At 55.7% G+C, this 13,758-nt stretch overlaps 1 protein-coding gene across 4 annotated transcripts in view; it reads right to left on the reverse strand.

Moving 5' to 3' along the window:
* Positions 1-887: 887 nt before the first annotated feature.
* The window catches only part of Rab37 (RAB37, member RAS oncogene family), a 58,791-nt gene continuing 45,920 nt past the window's right edge, over positions 888-13,758 (reverse strand). Inside the window, exons 1-9 of one of the 4 annotated variants that reach the window (XM_078041732.1) lie at positions 8,582-8,725; positions 6,062-6,172; positions 5,070-5,111; positions 4,504-4,570; positions 4,359-4,411; positions 3,473-3,538; positions 2,820-2,876; positions 2,667-2,743; positions 888-2,465 (exon numbers count right to left, since the gene is read on the reverse strand). In XM_078041732.1, the coding sequence (XP_077897858.1) occupies positions 2,360-2,465; positions 2,667-2,743; positions 2,820-2,876; positions 3,473-3,538; positions 4,359-4,411; positions 4,504-4,570; positions 5,070-5,111; positions 6,062-6,172; positions 8,582-8,674 (672 nt within the window). In that variant the 5' untranslated portion in view covers positions 8,675-8,725 and the 3' untranslated portion in view covers positions 888-2,359. Of the gene's footprint in view, positions 2,466-2,666; positions 2,744-2,819; positions 2,877-3,472; positions 3,539-4,358; positions 4,412-4,503; positions 4,571-5,069; positions 5,112-6,061; positions 6,173-8,581; positions 9,013-13,758 lie in introns of those variants that run through there. The other 3 variants (XM_078041733.1, XM_078041734.1, XM_005332524.5) reach the window with 3 other exon arrangements.

Genomic DNA, 13,758 nt, shown 5'->3' on the forward strand with positions numbered 1-13,758 from the left:
GGAGCCACGATCAGGGGCGCTCGGGCCGGGTGAACGACGCCGGCCAATGGGAAGGGGCATGGGCGGGGTCTGTGCTCGGTTCGGCGCCCCGCGGCGGGCGAAGAAAGAGGGCTCAGGAAGTGGAAGTGTTTGTTACTAAGTGCTGGAGCGGGGCGGGCGGCGTGAGCGGGGCGGGCGGCGTGGGCGGGGCCCCTGTCCCCAGAGAGTTCCAGGTACCGAGAGGACGAAGACTGCTGCTGGTTTTCCCCTTTGGCATGGGTTGAGGAGAGCTAGCTCCCGGTTTAAGCGCCCTCGTGTTGTAATGGCCTTTAGCCAAGTCTGTCTGTCGTAGCGCTGGGTTGGAGGGGAGCGACAGTTGCCGGGGAAACCGCCCTCCCCCCGCCCAGCACTGGGACAGCGAGGACCGGCCTTCGTAAGAACTGGACACAACAGAGTTGTTTAAATAACAGTGTCTCAAGACTTACGTCTAGGGCTGAGGCTCCAATACCCGCAAAAGCGACAAAACTCAGTAAAGAGTTGAGGCTTCACGCCGCCTGAGTAAAGACAAACCACCCAGGGCAATGTCGCACACTGGGTCAGCTCTTGGCCAGGGAGATGGGGTGGAGAGAGGCAGAATAGTCCAGGTAATCCGTCACAGGGTACACTCCCCAGGGAAAGGAGCCCTGGCCTTTTTTCAACAGAGAAAGAAAAATGACTAGGACTGTAAAATAAGCCTTCCAGCTCCCTCTTGCCAGATGAGAGGCTGGTCACAGAGGCCAGGGTGAATTTACTCTGTGAGAACAATGAAGGGTGATTTTGGTAAGGACATTTTCCCCAAAAAGAGATAACAATCTCTTCAACGTGGTCCCTCCTCCCATGGGCACCTCAAACCAACAGTGGACAAGGTGTACTTTCCAAAATACTGCAGTTTAATTATGAAAAACACAAATGCCAGAGGCCCAGAGCTGTCTACATGATTGACTCTCCTGCTGTAACCTGCCAAGGGCCAGAGGAGAGACCTGGGAGGTCAGGCTCCTCCCTGATTCGCCTGGGAGAGGCCACTGAGAGCTTCCTTATCAATTCAAGTTGGAGCCACTGAGTGCTCAGAGAGCAAGATTTCTGCCTTAAAAGCAAATGCAGCAGCCTCAGAAATGTCCAGCAAGTAGTAGTACCTCTCCACCCCTCCCTGCCCTGCCTGCAGAGCTAAAGGAAAGGTGCTTACTCTAGGTCCTGACCTGCATATTTCCTGGACACAAGAACTCCTTGCTGCCCCTCTCCCCAACCCAGGTTTACCCACATGACCTTGTTTTGCACACACTGCATTTGAGCAAAGAAATGGGACCTTCCACTGGATACCCTGACTCAGTAGGAGGGGAGATAAAGCAGTTTTGACCCTGGTGACTGACTATGAAGTTCAAAAAAAGGGCACAGTGGTCAGGAAGGAGGGGGAGCTTGGGTTCAGGGAGCTAGACCTAAGGTTTCCTCAATTCTGCCTTCCACCTGCTCCAGGAACCAGGGGCTTCTCTTTATCTGGTTCTTAACCCAATTGAGCTAAGTAGCTTTGAAAAAATAGCTGCAGGGCTGAACACCTGCCAAAAGATTGAGATGGGAAGAAACTTTTCCTAGCTCTGACCTCAGGTGTCTAGGGGCAGAGATGGAAACCAATGAGTCAGGGATTCAGGGGGAGTGGCTCCTCTGGAACAGGAACCAATGTTTCCAAGTACTGCAATCTGCTTGTACGCTGGAGGAAAAACAGCACACCTCCAGAAGTGGGTTTAGGAAAACCAGAGGTAGCCACAGAGAAACCCTAGTCTCTTCTATTCCTGTCTGCAGTTGAGCGGGCCCCTCCTAATCTCCACAACTCTTATCTTCCCTGAGTCTTCCTTCCAGCTCCCAGCACTAGGGTCCATCTTATTGGCTAAGACTATTTCCTGGGGAGCTGGAGAAAATGAAGGCTGGGGTGAGGGTGGTGACGGGGACACTAACTACTTACCCTCACACCCCAGAAGTGCACTGGTATCCCCTGGTGCTGAGCTGGAGCGGCACTACCATGTCATTGCTAGGAGGATGGCCTAGCCTCTTAGGTCCTAATCCTAAATCCGAAAAGGCAAAAGGGCCACCAGGTCCCTCTCTCGGTTTTCTGGAAACCCTGGTATCTTTTTTTCTTTTTTAGTATGAAATTTTGTATCATAAAATATAAGCGGTTTACCCTCCCCCAGGACGCAGGGAAGCTATAGGAGTGCTGTGGCCTTATGGGAAGGGGCAGTGCACTGGGCCCTCCAGCTCCCTCCCCATTGACTCAGCCGCCCAGAATACACCAGTCAAGGGGAGATGGCTGCAGCTCCAAGGACTTCTGGGGCCTCCTCTCAGCTTGTGGGATTCACACAAAGGAGCAGCAGCTGGAACGCTTCTTCTGGGACTCCACGTAGTCTCGGATCTGGAAGCTGGGCCCATCAGTCTGCTGCCCAGCACGGTACTTCAGCTCCCTAGAAGAGGAAGAGGAAGAGGCGAGGGGCTGGCTGAGCTGAAGGTGCAAAGTTGAGCTTTTCCCCACCCCGTTCTCCTGGCCCGGAACAAATGGAGCTCAGAATGGAAGTGGGCCCAGGGCCTGGGCCAGGGGCTAGGCACTGCTGGGTTCCCAGATGCCACCCTGCCCTGCCCGGTTCCCTTCCCTGCTCAGCTCTCACTTGGCAATGGCCAGAAAGGCTAACTCCACGTTCATGCCTGTCTTGGCGCTGGTCTCCAAGAAGGGAACTCCGTACTCCTGCCAGGGAGAAAGTGTCCTCAGGGCAGCCTCTGGCTGCCCCCACTGTTCCCCTGCCCCTCTGGCAGTCACTTACCCTGGCCAGTGTCTCTCCGTCCTCCGAGCGTATCACTCTTTCACTGCTCACATCCGCCTGTCAAGCCCATGTGGGTCACTCTGAGGAAGGAAGCCTTGACCCCAGCTGGCCCTTATTTTACCCCAGGAGCAGGCACTGCCCGCCCTCTGCTGGTGACCAGAGGGACTGTGGGCAGGTGTGATTGGCCTGGGGCCAGGGTTTCTGCCTTGTGAAAGAGTACACCCTTCTCCCAGCCCTGGGATCCCAGCCCTGGGATCTCACCCCTGGATCGGGGAGGAGGGTAGTTCTCCTTGGCAAAGAGTGGGGTGGTGACGCAATCTCAGAGGGCTGACAGCAGTTGGGGACAACGCTTTGTAGCCTTAGGTCTTGACCCCTGAACTGTTCTCTGTGATCTAATGGGGGCTGGCAGCTGGGCCACCCTGAGTCTCTTGGGCAGCAGCTGGCTTTCCTGGAGGGGGCTATTTCCAAAGCTTGCAGGGGGAAGGTAGGTTAGGCAGAAGTGGCCAGACATGTCTGACCTCTGAACAGGATACTGGAAAGTCCTTTGCTGGAGGGACTTTCCCTTTAGGTGGCTATAAGGTACAGTGGGGCTGAAGCTGAGGCAGGGGGAGAGGGGGCGCAGGGTGGGCTGACCCTGCCACCTAGCCACTTACCTTGTTGCCTAGCAGCATGATCACCACATCCCTCTGGGCATACTCATGAATCTCTGTGAGCCAGGCCTGTGGGAAAGGGTGAGCTGAGCCAGGCCAAGGCTGAGGCCCAGGCCATTGTCCTCCAAGAGTGCCCTGTTAAGGATTCTAAGACCACATATGAGCTCAGTTATCAAAGAACTATGATTGAGGGGCTGGGGATGTAGCTCAGTGGTACAGCACTTGTTTAACGTGAGGTTCTGGGTTTGATTCCCAGCATGCACATGCACACACGCATGCGCACATACACAGAGTACTGATTGATTAGTGATGTCTGTCACGAGCATGGGGTTGGAGGTGGTAACATGACTGCCATAGATTTTCCAGCATTTTTTTTAATCTTTACATCTAATTACCCGTTTGTTTGTTAGCACACTGCCTTTGAGGTCAGGGAGCACATGAAACCTACACACTATTGTGCACAGAGCCAATATTTATTGAGCTACTGTCTCTTTCATCTAATATATGTTGTGAGGACATAGCCACTCTGTCTGCTTGAGTTGCACCTTGGGCTGAATGTCTGCGTAGACATTTCTGGCTGGGCTTTTCCCTGGGTCTCTGTAGATAATTGTCCAGGGTGGAGCTGGAACTCTTCTGAACACTTTGACATGAGACACACTCATGAATCATGGTCAGGACTATGCAGTGGCATGGGGCATAATACCCTGCTTGGTCTCTGTGCCCACTTGGCAATCAAATGCCCAGTCACAGTGAGGTATTTCTTGGAAGGCTGTGGGATTCCAAGACCTGCCCTGCTCTCACAGAGCAGGAAGCAGTTCTGGCCTGCATAGGCCCTGCCCTGGCTCCATAGGGGTGGGAGGGTGGGGCACCCTGGGAAGGGAGGACCTACCCTGATGTTGTCGAAGGAAGATTTGTTGGTGATGTCATACAGCAGGAGCAAAGCTGGAGGGGAACAGAGATGACAGAGGAGACTCAGGGCAGTAGCATGGGAGCTACAGAGGGGCTGGGGAAGGAGTGGAGGGCACTGGACTTACCCTGAGCATCTCGGTAGTAAGCATGTGTGACACTGCGGAACCGCTCCTGCCCTGCAGTGTCCCAGATCTAGGAAGGGGTGGAGAGGAGGTCAGGAGGAGGCAGGGCACTGGGTCTGCTGGCTGGAAGGGTGCATTCTGTGGCATGAGAGCTGGCTAGGAAGAGGGGACTGTGTCTCCTTCTGTAGGTTCTCATAGGCTTCTGAGAACTGGACAGTGGGAGGTATTAGCTTCTCAAACCCATTGAGGGCTGGCTGTCTCTTGCCCAGCCCAGGGGTTGGGGTGTCCAACCTCCTGAGTAGCTGAAGCCCAGAAAGCTGGGGAGGAGATGGAAGAGGGAGCTAAGCTCAGCTGAAGACATTTTGAGCAGCCTGTGATAGGAGATAGGGTGCCTGGGAACTGCTTTTTCTGCAGACATCAAACAAACAAAAGCCATTTCCTCTCATGGGCCCCACAGGAAATTACCCCAGGCTGAGGGCAAGGCTTCAGGCCTCCTGCGGTTCAGGGTGAAGAGCAAGGGCCAGCTCTTCCCTTCTCCCTTCCTCACCCAGCCTCTCTCTCTCTCTCACCTGCAGCTTCACCCGCACACCATCCACGGTCACCACCTTGTTCTGAAAGAGAAAAGTGCAGAGGGTGGAGAGGGCAGGTGAGGCCCGGTCCTGGGCTCTGCCAACATTCTGTCATGGTCCCTCTCCAGGCCTACAGGGCCTCAAAGAAGTCTTCAGCCAGATCACCCATCAGAGCAGCAGGGACCCTGTCCCCAGACACCCCCACAGTGGAAATCTCTCTTCTCAGAGCACAGCCGGGACAAGGGAGCCTGAGAATCTGCCTGGCGCTCTCCAGGCCTCAGCAGGTAGCACAGGGTGGGGCACACCAGGCTCAGCCCCAGGACTGTTAGGGAACCCTGAGAGATGAGGTGTCCGCTGGCATCTGGGGCCCTCCGAGGCTAGCCCTGCAGGGACTTCTTCCCTTTAACTCCTGATACTTCTCTCAATGCAACTTCAGCACTGGGAGGAGGCACTGAGCCCCCACACGGCCCCATTTGCCAAGGCTAGACCCTTCCTCTCCTGAACTCTCTGGGTGTGTGGTGCTCCTCAACTCTGATGCAGATTTGTACAGAAGGAAGAGGGAGGGACCCTGGTGAGCTGCTGCCTCCCCACATAACCAGCCCAGCTCCTAAGACTAGTGCAGGACAATGCTTCTTGAGTACTTGAGAAAGGGTGACAAACTTTAGACCTTACCAAAGGGGCTCAGCTCAGAGGGCAGTGAGCAAGGGGCCTGCAGGGCCAAGAGGCAGCTTACTTCATGGAGTGGGTCTGCCCTGGCCTGAGACAGCCCCCAGGAACGGAAGAGAGGAAGACTAGTCTTGTTTTTCATGCCTCCTAGGTGGGAAGGCATCAACACCGCCCAGATGCCTCTAACCTGGCCACCTCAATGGCCCTGGGGCAGCATCCCAGTGCCCTCCAGGCAGGGAGCCAGAGGACTCCTTGGGAGCCAGGGTGGGCAAGGAGAGGACAGCCCCCAGCTCACTGCTTGGAGGAGGAGCCTTCAGCCACCTCACCCTGAAGTCTATGCCGACCGTGGCTATGAAGGTCCCGGACAGGAAGGCCCCATCTTTGAATTGGATCAGGAAACAGGTTTTGCCGACACCTGAGTCTCCCAGAAGCATCACCTAGGAGACGGGGCAGAGGCTGTTAATGGGCATTCAGAGGGAGCTCCCGGATTCCAGGGAGAGACACCCTGAAAAGGAGAGGAGAGGAGGGGAGAGGGCCAGGGAAGGACGTGGGCTGCGTGGAGCAGCACCTGCTTTTGGAGGGTCTGCGCCACCTCTGTTGCCCTGCTTCTCCTTTCCATGCTTGTGGGGTGACCTTCTGGGCTCTTCATCTGGTGCACATGTGGGGGTGGGGCCACAGTGCCAAGAAGGAAAGTGTTACTATCTGGGACAGGGTTCCTACCAGGGGAGCCTTTCAGGACCAGCCTTTCAGAGCACCATCACTGGTTCAGCATATTCTAAAATTACAGTTGTTTGGGTTTCTTTGCGGGTCATAGCATTTATTTGGAAGCTTCTAATGAGGGTTTCTCTTTATAAAAAGGCTTGCATGAATCAAGGAAGGCTGAAATTTACCCTGAGACGGGGAGACAGTTGGTCTGAAGTTCTTTCAGCCAAAACCTCCCAAGTGGGACAAATGGCTGCAAATTGGCATCCCTGGGTCACTGCAAGTGAGGAGGGAGGGAGTGTGGGGGTGGGGCATGCCCACTCTCTTTGATTCTCATCAATGACTGCTCATCTTCTCTAGGGGACACGTAGGAGTGATGGAAGGGAACCTCAGTGCTCAGTCATCCTCTGATCTTGGAGAATAGGAGTCTAGACTCAATGCTGAAATATTCCCAGCAGCATGGTTTGACTGCTTCGTGATGGGTTGAGCAGGGACTAGGTCTGCATGATTTTTAAGGCTCTGAACTTGATAGTGGAGCCAAAAGCTTTCCTGCCGTAGGCTATAGAACTCTGGTAGAGAGACAGGGCTGAGCAAAAGGTGATAAGGCTAGTGTTCTGGCTTGTGAAAGGTCTGTGTGTGACTTCCAGAAGATTCTCCAACCTTTCTGTAGCATGATCTCCATGGTAGGTAGAAGGAGAAGGGATCATTTCTTTGAGGTCTTTCTGAGTCTGTCAATGGCTATGGCAATAATATAATATTACTGTGAACACCTAAGTCTCAGGGAAGAGTGGCCCAGAGGTGGGTACTGCCTGCCTGTGGTCCCCATTCCTTCTAATCTGGTCCAACGAACTCCTGCTAGCCTCCTCCCAGACTGTCCTGGACTCAGGCTTCTGCGACAAGCCTGGGAAGGCTGGGGCCCAACTCTCGCAGATGCCACTTGTCCAGGGGACAGACTGGAGGGCATGGGGATCCTACTTCTTGCTCCCCCAGCAGCCCCAGAGGGCAAAGGAGGAGGGTAGGGTCAGTGCCTGTGTACTTTACAGTTCACAGCTGCCTTGAGCTGATGATGCAGCATCTACCCAGCCAGGCGAGTCCACCAAACATAAACATCTGCTCCGCCTTGCCACCTCCCAGGCAAACAGCCCAGCTGTCTTATAGGGCAAAGAGGTCAGGAGGTCCACATCAGCCTGGGAGCTGGTCCTCAGCAGCTCCTCCTCCCTTGAGGGAGCAGGGGCCTGTTTCCTGCCACAGCCCACACAGGACGCCTATCTCAACGGCTCTGGGTGGGTGGCTGGCAGAGTGGCTTCCCTTGAAACCCCGGGGGTGGAGGCTTAAGGCCCCCAGTGAGAGTGAGCCCTGCTGTTGGGGAGGAACCAAGACACAGAGGCAGGTCCCCTTGAAGAACTCACAGCATGATCCAGCACAGCCATCTCAACCTTGCAGAGGAAGAGAGCGAGCTTTGAGCCCGCTCACATCTATTTCAAAATTCTTGATACATGCTCACTCCAAGGGCACAGATGGAGGATAAGCAGACCCTACCTGCTTCCCAGGGCACTCCTGCAGAGGGAATGGACTGCAGAGAGCTGTCTTACAGCTGTCCCAGGCTGCGGGAGTTGTGTCTAATTGCTGAGCTTTTTCTCAGGTTCTAAAATTCCTCAGGTGGGCCTGCCTGGGTAGCAACAGCCTTTGGAATGAGGGGCTTGGCCCACAGCTGCCCTGAAGGAGCAAAGCAATGCTCGGAGCCTGGGGATGGGAAGGGGCAGCACTTGGGGGCTGCAGGCTGGAAACCTAAAGAACGTCAAGTCTAAGGCCTTGAAACTATGGTCAGTTCTCCGACAAGAGCTTAACTGGAAAAGTTGCCTAGCTGCTAGCCAGGGTCTGCAGAGGTCCCCGTCTCCTGGCACTTCCTAGAAATAAGGTGCAGGTAGCCCTTACCAATGTGAGTGGAGGGCTCGAACTGGTCATAGTGTGGCAGAAGAAAATTGTATTGGAGTCCGTAGGGTGGGGGGAGTCGTTCAGTTCTCTCTCTCTTGCCGGTACCCATCCACCCGCCCAGATGCCTAGAGGCTGAGGTGGTCCCAGGGGCTATGTCCTGACGCTCCCTCCCTCCTCTTGGGAGACCCAGCTGCCTGGGTTGGATTCACCTTGCCCGTGAGATCGTAGCTCGGACTGCAGGGCGGGGAGCGCTCGGCGGCCTCGTCATCCCTGGAGGCGGCGGCGCCAGGCGTGCCCGTCATGTCCCCTGACAGGAGGTGAGCTGGGGCAGGCGGGAGGGCCAGGGTGAACGCGGAGCCGCCCCGCCCCGTGCTCCACCCACTCCTTCCTCGCCTCCTCCGCGCAGCCTGGACCCTGCCAGGCTCCTCCCTCCGCCCCGCCATCCGCTACGTGGGGCCAGTTCGGTGCAGGCTGTCTGGCGAGGGCGAGCAGGACTACGGGGTCTGCACCGGGGGTGGGGGAGGCAGGCCCCCTGAGCAACATTAGCCTGGTTTTGTGCTCTTAGCTCAGTGGCCAAATCCAGCTGCTGGACCAGTCTCCCCAGATCGCCAGCCTGGGGGGGTGGGGTTCCCCTCGAGGAGCGGCCCGGGAGACTCCGCCTGCCTTAGATGATCAGGTCTGGGGAGGGGAGGGGAGGGGGATAGTAGAGGATAGGAAAGGCAGCAGAATACAACAGACAGGAGTATGGCAATATGTAAATCAATGGAAGTGTGACTGATGTGACTCTGCAAGCTGTATATGGGGTAAAAATGGGAGTTCATAACCTACTTGAATCAAAGTGTGAAATATGATATATCAAGAACTATGTAATGTTTTGAACAACCAACAATAAAAAAAAAAAAAAAAAAGATCAGGTCTGGCTCGCAGACCGCGCCGGGGTTCTCACGGTTGTGGGCAGTGCGGCTGGCAGGCGGCGCCAGAGCTCCTGCCACCTGGCGGGCCACAGGTAGCGGCGGCGTGGAGCCTGGGTATGGCGCTGGGCAGAGCGGTGCTGTTGGACGGGAGGAGGCATGCGTTCCGCCGAGAGCGCCGAGGCAGTTTCGCTTTTGCTAATGCATGCCAACCTCAGTACGGTTTCCCCCGCCCTGGCTAGTGCTAGAAGTTCGATCAGTTAGTACGATCACCTCTCATTTCCTCCTGCTTTGTCGGGCTGCACCCAGAGTGTCCCACCATGGTTTAGACCTTCGCAGGTGGGCTTGGCAGTGCACCCTCCCAACTGGGGATCCTGAGGGCAGCGCTGGCCTTGTTCATGTGGAGGCGTGTACCCTGGCAACGAGTAACCAAATGAATTCGTGAGGATGTTGATCATTTTGAGCAGTTTCTAGTGCATCCTAGGAACCCTGCACTTTAGTTCCTGGTGATAGGGGAGCAGTGGTCTGGGGTTGCCCAGAGCAAGTTCAGGGGCTTGTGGCCTGGGCCAACCTTTCTCTTTCCTTTATCCCAACATTCTATATCAGGGAACAGGGTGTGTGCGCACTGCAATGGGAGGGAGGGGCCTCCTACACTTTCTAACTTAACTTAACGGGTATCTGGGCTAAGGGGCTGGCCTGGCTTACGGGTGTCTGTAGGCCATGTAGACACTTATTATGTCTACACCAGCCTGTAGGTTTTTTGTCTGTTTTTTTGGTACTGGGGATTGAACTCAGGGGAGCTGGGCCAGTGAGGCACACCCCCAGCCTTATTTTGTGTTTTATTTAGAGAGAGGATCTCACTGAATTGCTTAGCACCTTGCTGTTGCTGAGGTTGGCTTTGAACTCACGATTCTCCTGTCTTAGCCTCCTGAGCTGCTGGGATTACAGGTGTGTGCCACTGCACCTGGCCAGCCTGTGGTTTTTGACATCTGAGTTATTTTATGGCAGCTGAGAAGAGCCCCGAGTGGGGACAGAGGTGATCTTATGTAGAGCAAGAAGCTTGGCCACTTCTGATGGAGGTGGCTGGGGTGCAACTCCTCATTGCATAGGGTGGCACTCAAACAGGGGACAGCCCATGAAGAGTAGAAGCTGCCCAGCCCCTTACAGTTGTGTGCTGCTGTTGTTACTTGGGTGCCGGAGGTTCCAGTCTGTTCAATGCCATGGGCTCCAGGACTCCAGAGAGCACACACAGGAGTCCTGCAGGGCTCAGGGTGAAGAGGGAGTGAGAGAGGGGAAGTGGTTTATATTGAAGTCCTAAATACCAGTACCCCCAAATGTGACCTTATTTGGAAACAGGGTCACTGCTGATGCTGTTAGTTAAGATGCAGACATGCTGGAGCAGGTGGGTCCCTAACGTAATGTGACAGGTGTCATCAGGAGAGAAGAGACACGGGAGAAGAGAGCCATGTGAAGACAGAGGCAGAGCCTGGACTCTCCCCGACGGCTCCCAGCAGTCCAGGCCAAGGAATGCCAAGGGTTGCTGGAGCCACCAGGAGCTGAGGAGAGGCAAGAAGTTTCCCCTGGAGGCTTCGGAGGGCATGTGGCCCTGCTGACACCTTTGATGTTGGACTTCAGCCTCCAGCTGTGTTTTGCATTGATGGCTCCACCAAGGCCCTCTTTATCCTGTGGTGAGTGGGAATGGAAAAGGCTGGACATTGGTGTGATATCCAGAAATAGCAGAGAGATAAAGTCACTGTGCTGCATCGCTGTGCCAGTTCAGGTCCACTGATCACACCGAGCCAAGAAGTCAGGGACACGGGGAGACGTACATGGGCTCTCCTTTGGGAGCTGCCTGTCTGGCTCACTGGGTCTGCAGCATGGGGACAGTATATATGAGGAGTGGGCTGCACACTGTCCCTTGGGGTGCTGTAAGGTCCTGAGTGTATTCAAGGGCAGCCTTGAGTGAGTCAGAAGTGGGAGGGGGTCAGGGAGGTTCTGAGTGAGCTGCATAGAAGAGGGACTCACCACAGGGCGGGAGCTCTTTAGATGTGGTCTTCAGGAGAGGGTTGATCTAGAATACCACACCCAGGCCTCCTTGCACCCACTCTGATGCTGTGTATGCCCCTGGCAGCCAGTGTCTCCCCAACATACACCCCTCGCCACAACACCCCACAAATACTACAAACTCATATGCTTCCCACAAACACACACTCTCCATATCATACCACACAGAGCACATACGTTTTGTATCCATCTGTAAACCCATGGTTTGTGCTGTGACACACCCCTCATATGGTAGGACACACACAAGGCCCTCTTTATCCTGTGTCTTACACAATGCACGTGTCCCTCCCACATGCTTCACTTCTCCCCACACGTGTATCTCTCTTCACCCCAGACATGCACACACCCTGTCTCTGTTCACACCCTGCCATCAACGCACACATCCCATCTCTACACAGACACGCCCTTCAAACCCATCTTCTGTCATCAGGACATGACATGCACGGATCACTTCCAAACAGAATTCCCCACAAGTTGCCCCCAACTCTTGTCATCACCCCTAGATCTGAAATGCATATACATCATCCCTGCCCTCCTGCGCCATGGGTCACACCTGCCCCTGTCACATAGCCCTCCTGGGAGAGGAGGTGCCGAGGGGCACAGGAACCCCTCCTGCTCATTCACAGGTGGCCTCTGTGATCAGCCAAGGCCATCTGGAGAGACTTCGTGACATCCAGGTAGACGGAAGAAACACCAGCGTTGGGGAGCAGTGTGGCCCAGCAGGTTTGGGATGTACAGGGGACAATAGACCAGAGACTGGAGGGACAAGGCCTGAACTCAGGTTCTGAAAATGGTGGCACAGGGACCACCTGACCAGAGCCCCCAGGTGCACATCAGGATGCTGACTCTGGGTCCCCATCTGGTCTTGCCGAATCAGATGTCTGTGGGTGGCTCTGCTTGGAGCCTGCCTTTAAGTACACTGAACAAGGGTTTGGAAACCACTGGCCTAGACTCTGTGACAGCTGCACCAGCAGGTGAAGGGTGTGGCGTGTTTTGGAAGGCAGCAGTGAACCACTGAAGTTTCAGGTGGGAGAGGAGCAGAGCAGGGCTTTGGGGAGATGCATCTTGCAGCAGGATTGGAGAGTCTGGAGAAACTGAGGTAAGTTATAAGGGAGAACCGACCTGGGGTGGGACAGGGACAGCTGTATGGCTCACGGGGTGAACTCCATTGACATCAGCCCCTGGGAGCAAACTCACCAGCACGACTCTGCCGTGAGCTCGGTGGGGTTGGTGCTGCAGGACTCGGGGAGGACCCGGATTGGAGAGTTGCCTACACAGGACGTGCACAGGCCCCGCCTCCGGGAGGCAGTGGGCCTGTTAGTTTCTGGGATGAGGGCATGTCCCAGTTGGCCACCCCACTCCCTTATTTGCCCCCTATCCCTCCCCTATTGCCCGGGCTGTACTCAGTCCCCTTTGCCTGGCTACTAGGACCTAGGTGGCCCCTTCTGCGTCAGATGTCTTCACACTAGAGTTCTGGGTACAGCCAGGCCCAGGCCCTGGGCACTTGGATTTGCCAACTCTGTGTGGTATTTAAAATCTCTGTGTGAATGACTGATTGGTAAACAAGGGCCTTGTAGCCTGGCTTTCCAGGGACCCCAGGTGACTGATATTTCAAGGAGACCCCAAACTCTCCCAGCCTCTTCCCCAGCAGGATGGGTGAGACCAGCTCTGTGTCAATATCCAGCTGTTCTAAGCACAGGGATGGACGGGGAAGGAATGGAGGACGCCAGGCACAGGACAGAGGGGCGGGAAGAGAGCCTGGGCGCACAGACATTGCGTTGCTCAGAGCTGGAGCTCTCTTCGTGTCAACTGGGGGCTGTGGCTAGGTCCCTTCAAGCGTCCTCTGTGTGGTTCCTGTCACAGGCTGTTGCCTTCCCTGCCGTCACCTTTGGGAGTTCCCCTGGGCTCAGGTCCCAGCTGTGTCCCCGTTTGTGGCTCTAGGTCATGCCCTTGGTGCAGGTGTCCCTCCATGTCAAGGGCACCCGTTGGGTTGCTCAACGGTGCCAGGTGGATGCCGAGGGTGCGGAAGGCACCCAGGAGAGCGGGGGAGCCCCCTGCCCGGCTCAGGCCGTGTGGGTCCCTCAGTCTGACCACATGCAATTTCCTTCTGCCTCACTCTTCTCGTCAAGCTAATGGCAAAACTCAGAGGTCTCACCCTGTGGTCTGAGTGCGAGTCAGGGTTTGCGGGCCACACCTGCGTCAACTCACACCTCACCCTCCCAGACAGGCAGAAAGAAGGGCGAGGTGTGGGTGTGACCGCCAGGGTGGACTGAGTGTGGCTGGGTGGACAGCACGGAGCATCAGGGCATGGACTCTCTTCCTGGCAGCCGGGTCCATGGCCTCAGGGATTGCCCGGGCAGCCGTGGCCTTCTGGGACTCAGCCCTGCTTGACCCAGCCTGCCCGGTCCCAG

Source organism: Ictidomys tridecemlineatus, chromosome 3 (genome assembly GCF_052094955.1).
Source record: "Ictidomys tridecemlineatus isolate mIctTri1 chromosome 3, mIctTri1.hap1, whole genome shotgun sequence".
Taxonomy (NCBI): Eukaryota; Metazoa; Chordata; class Mammalia; order Rodentia; family Sciuridae; genus Ictidomys; species Ictidomys tridecemlineatus.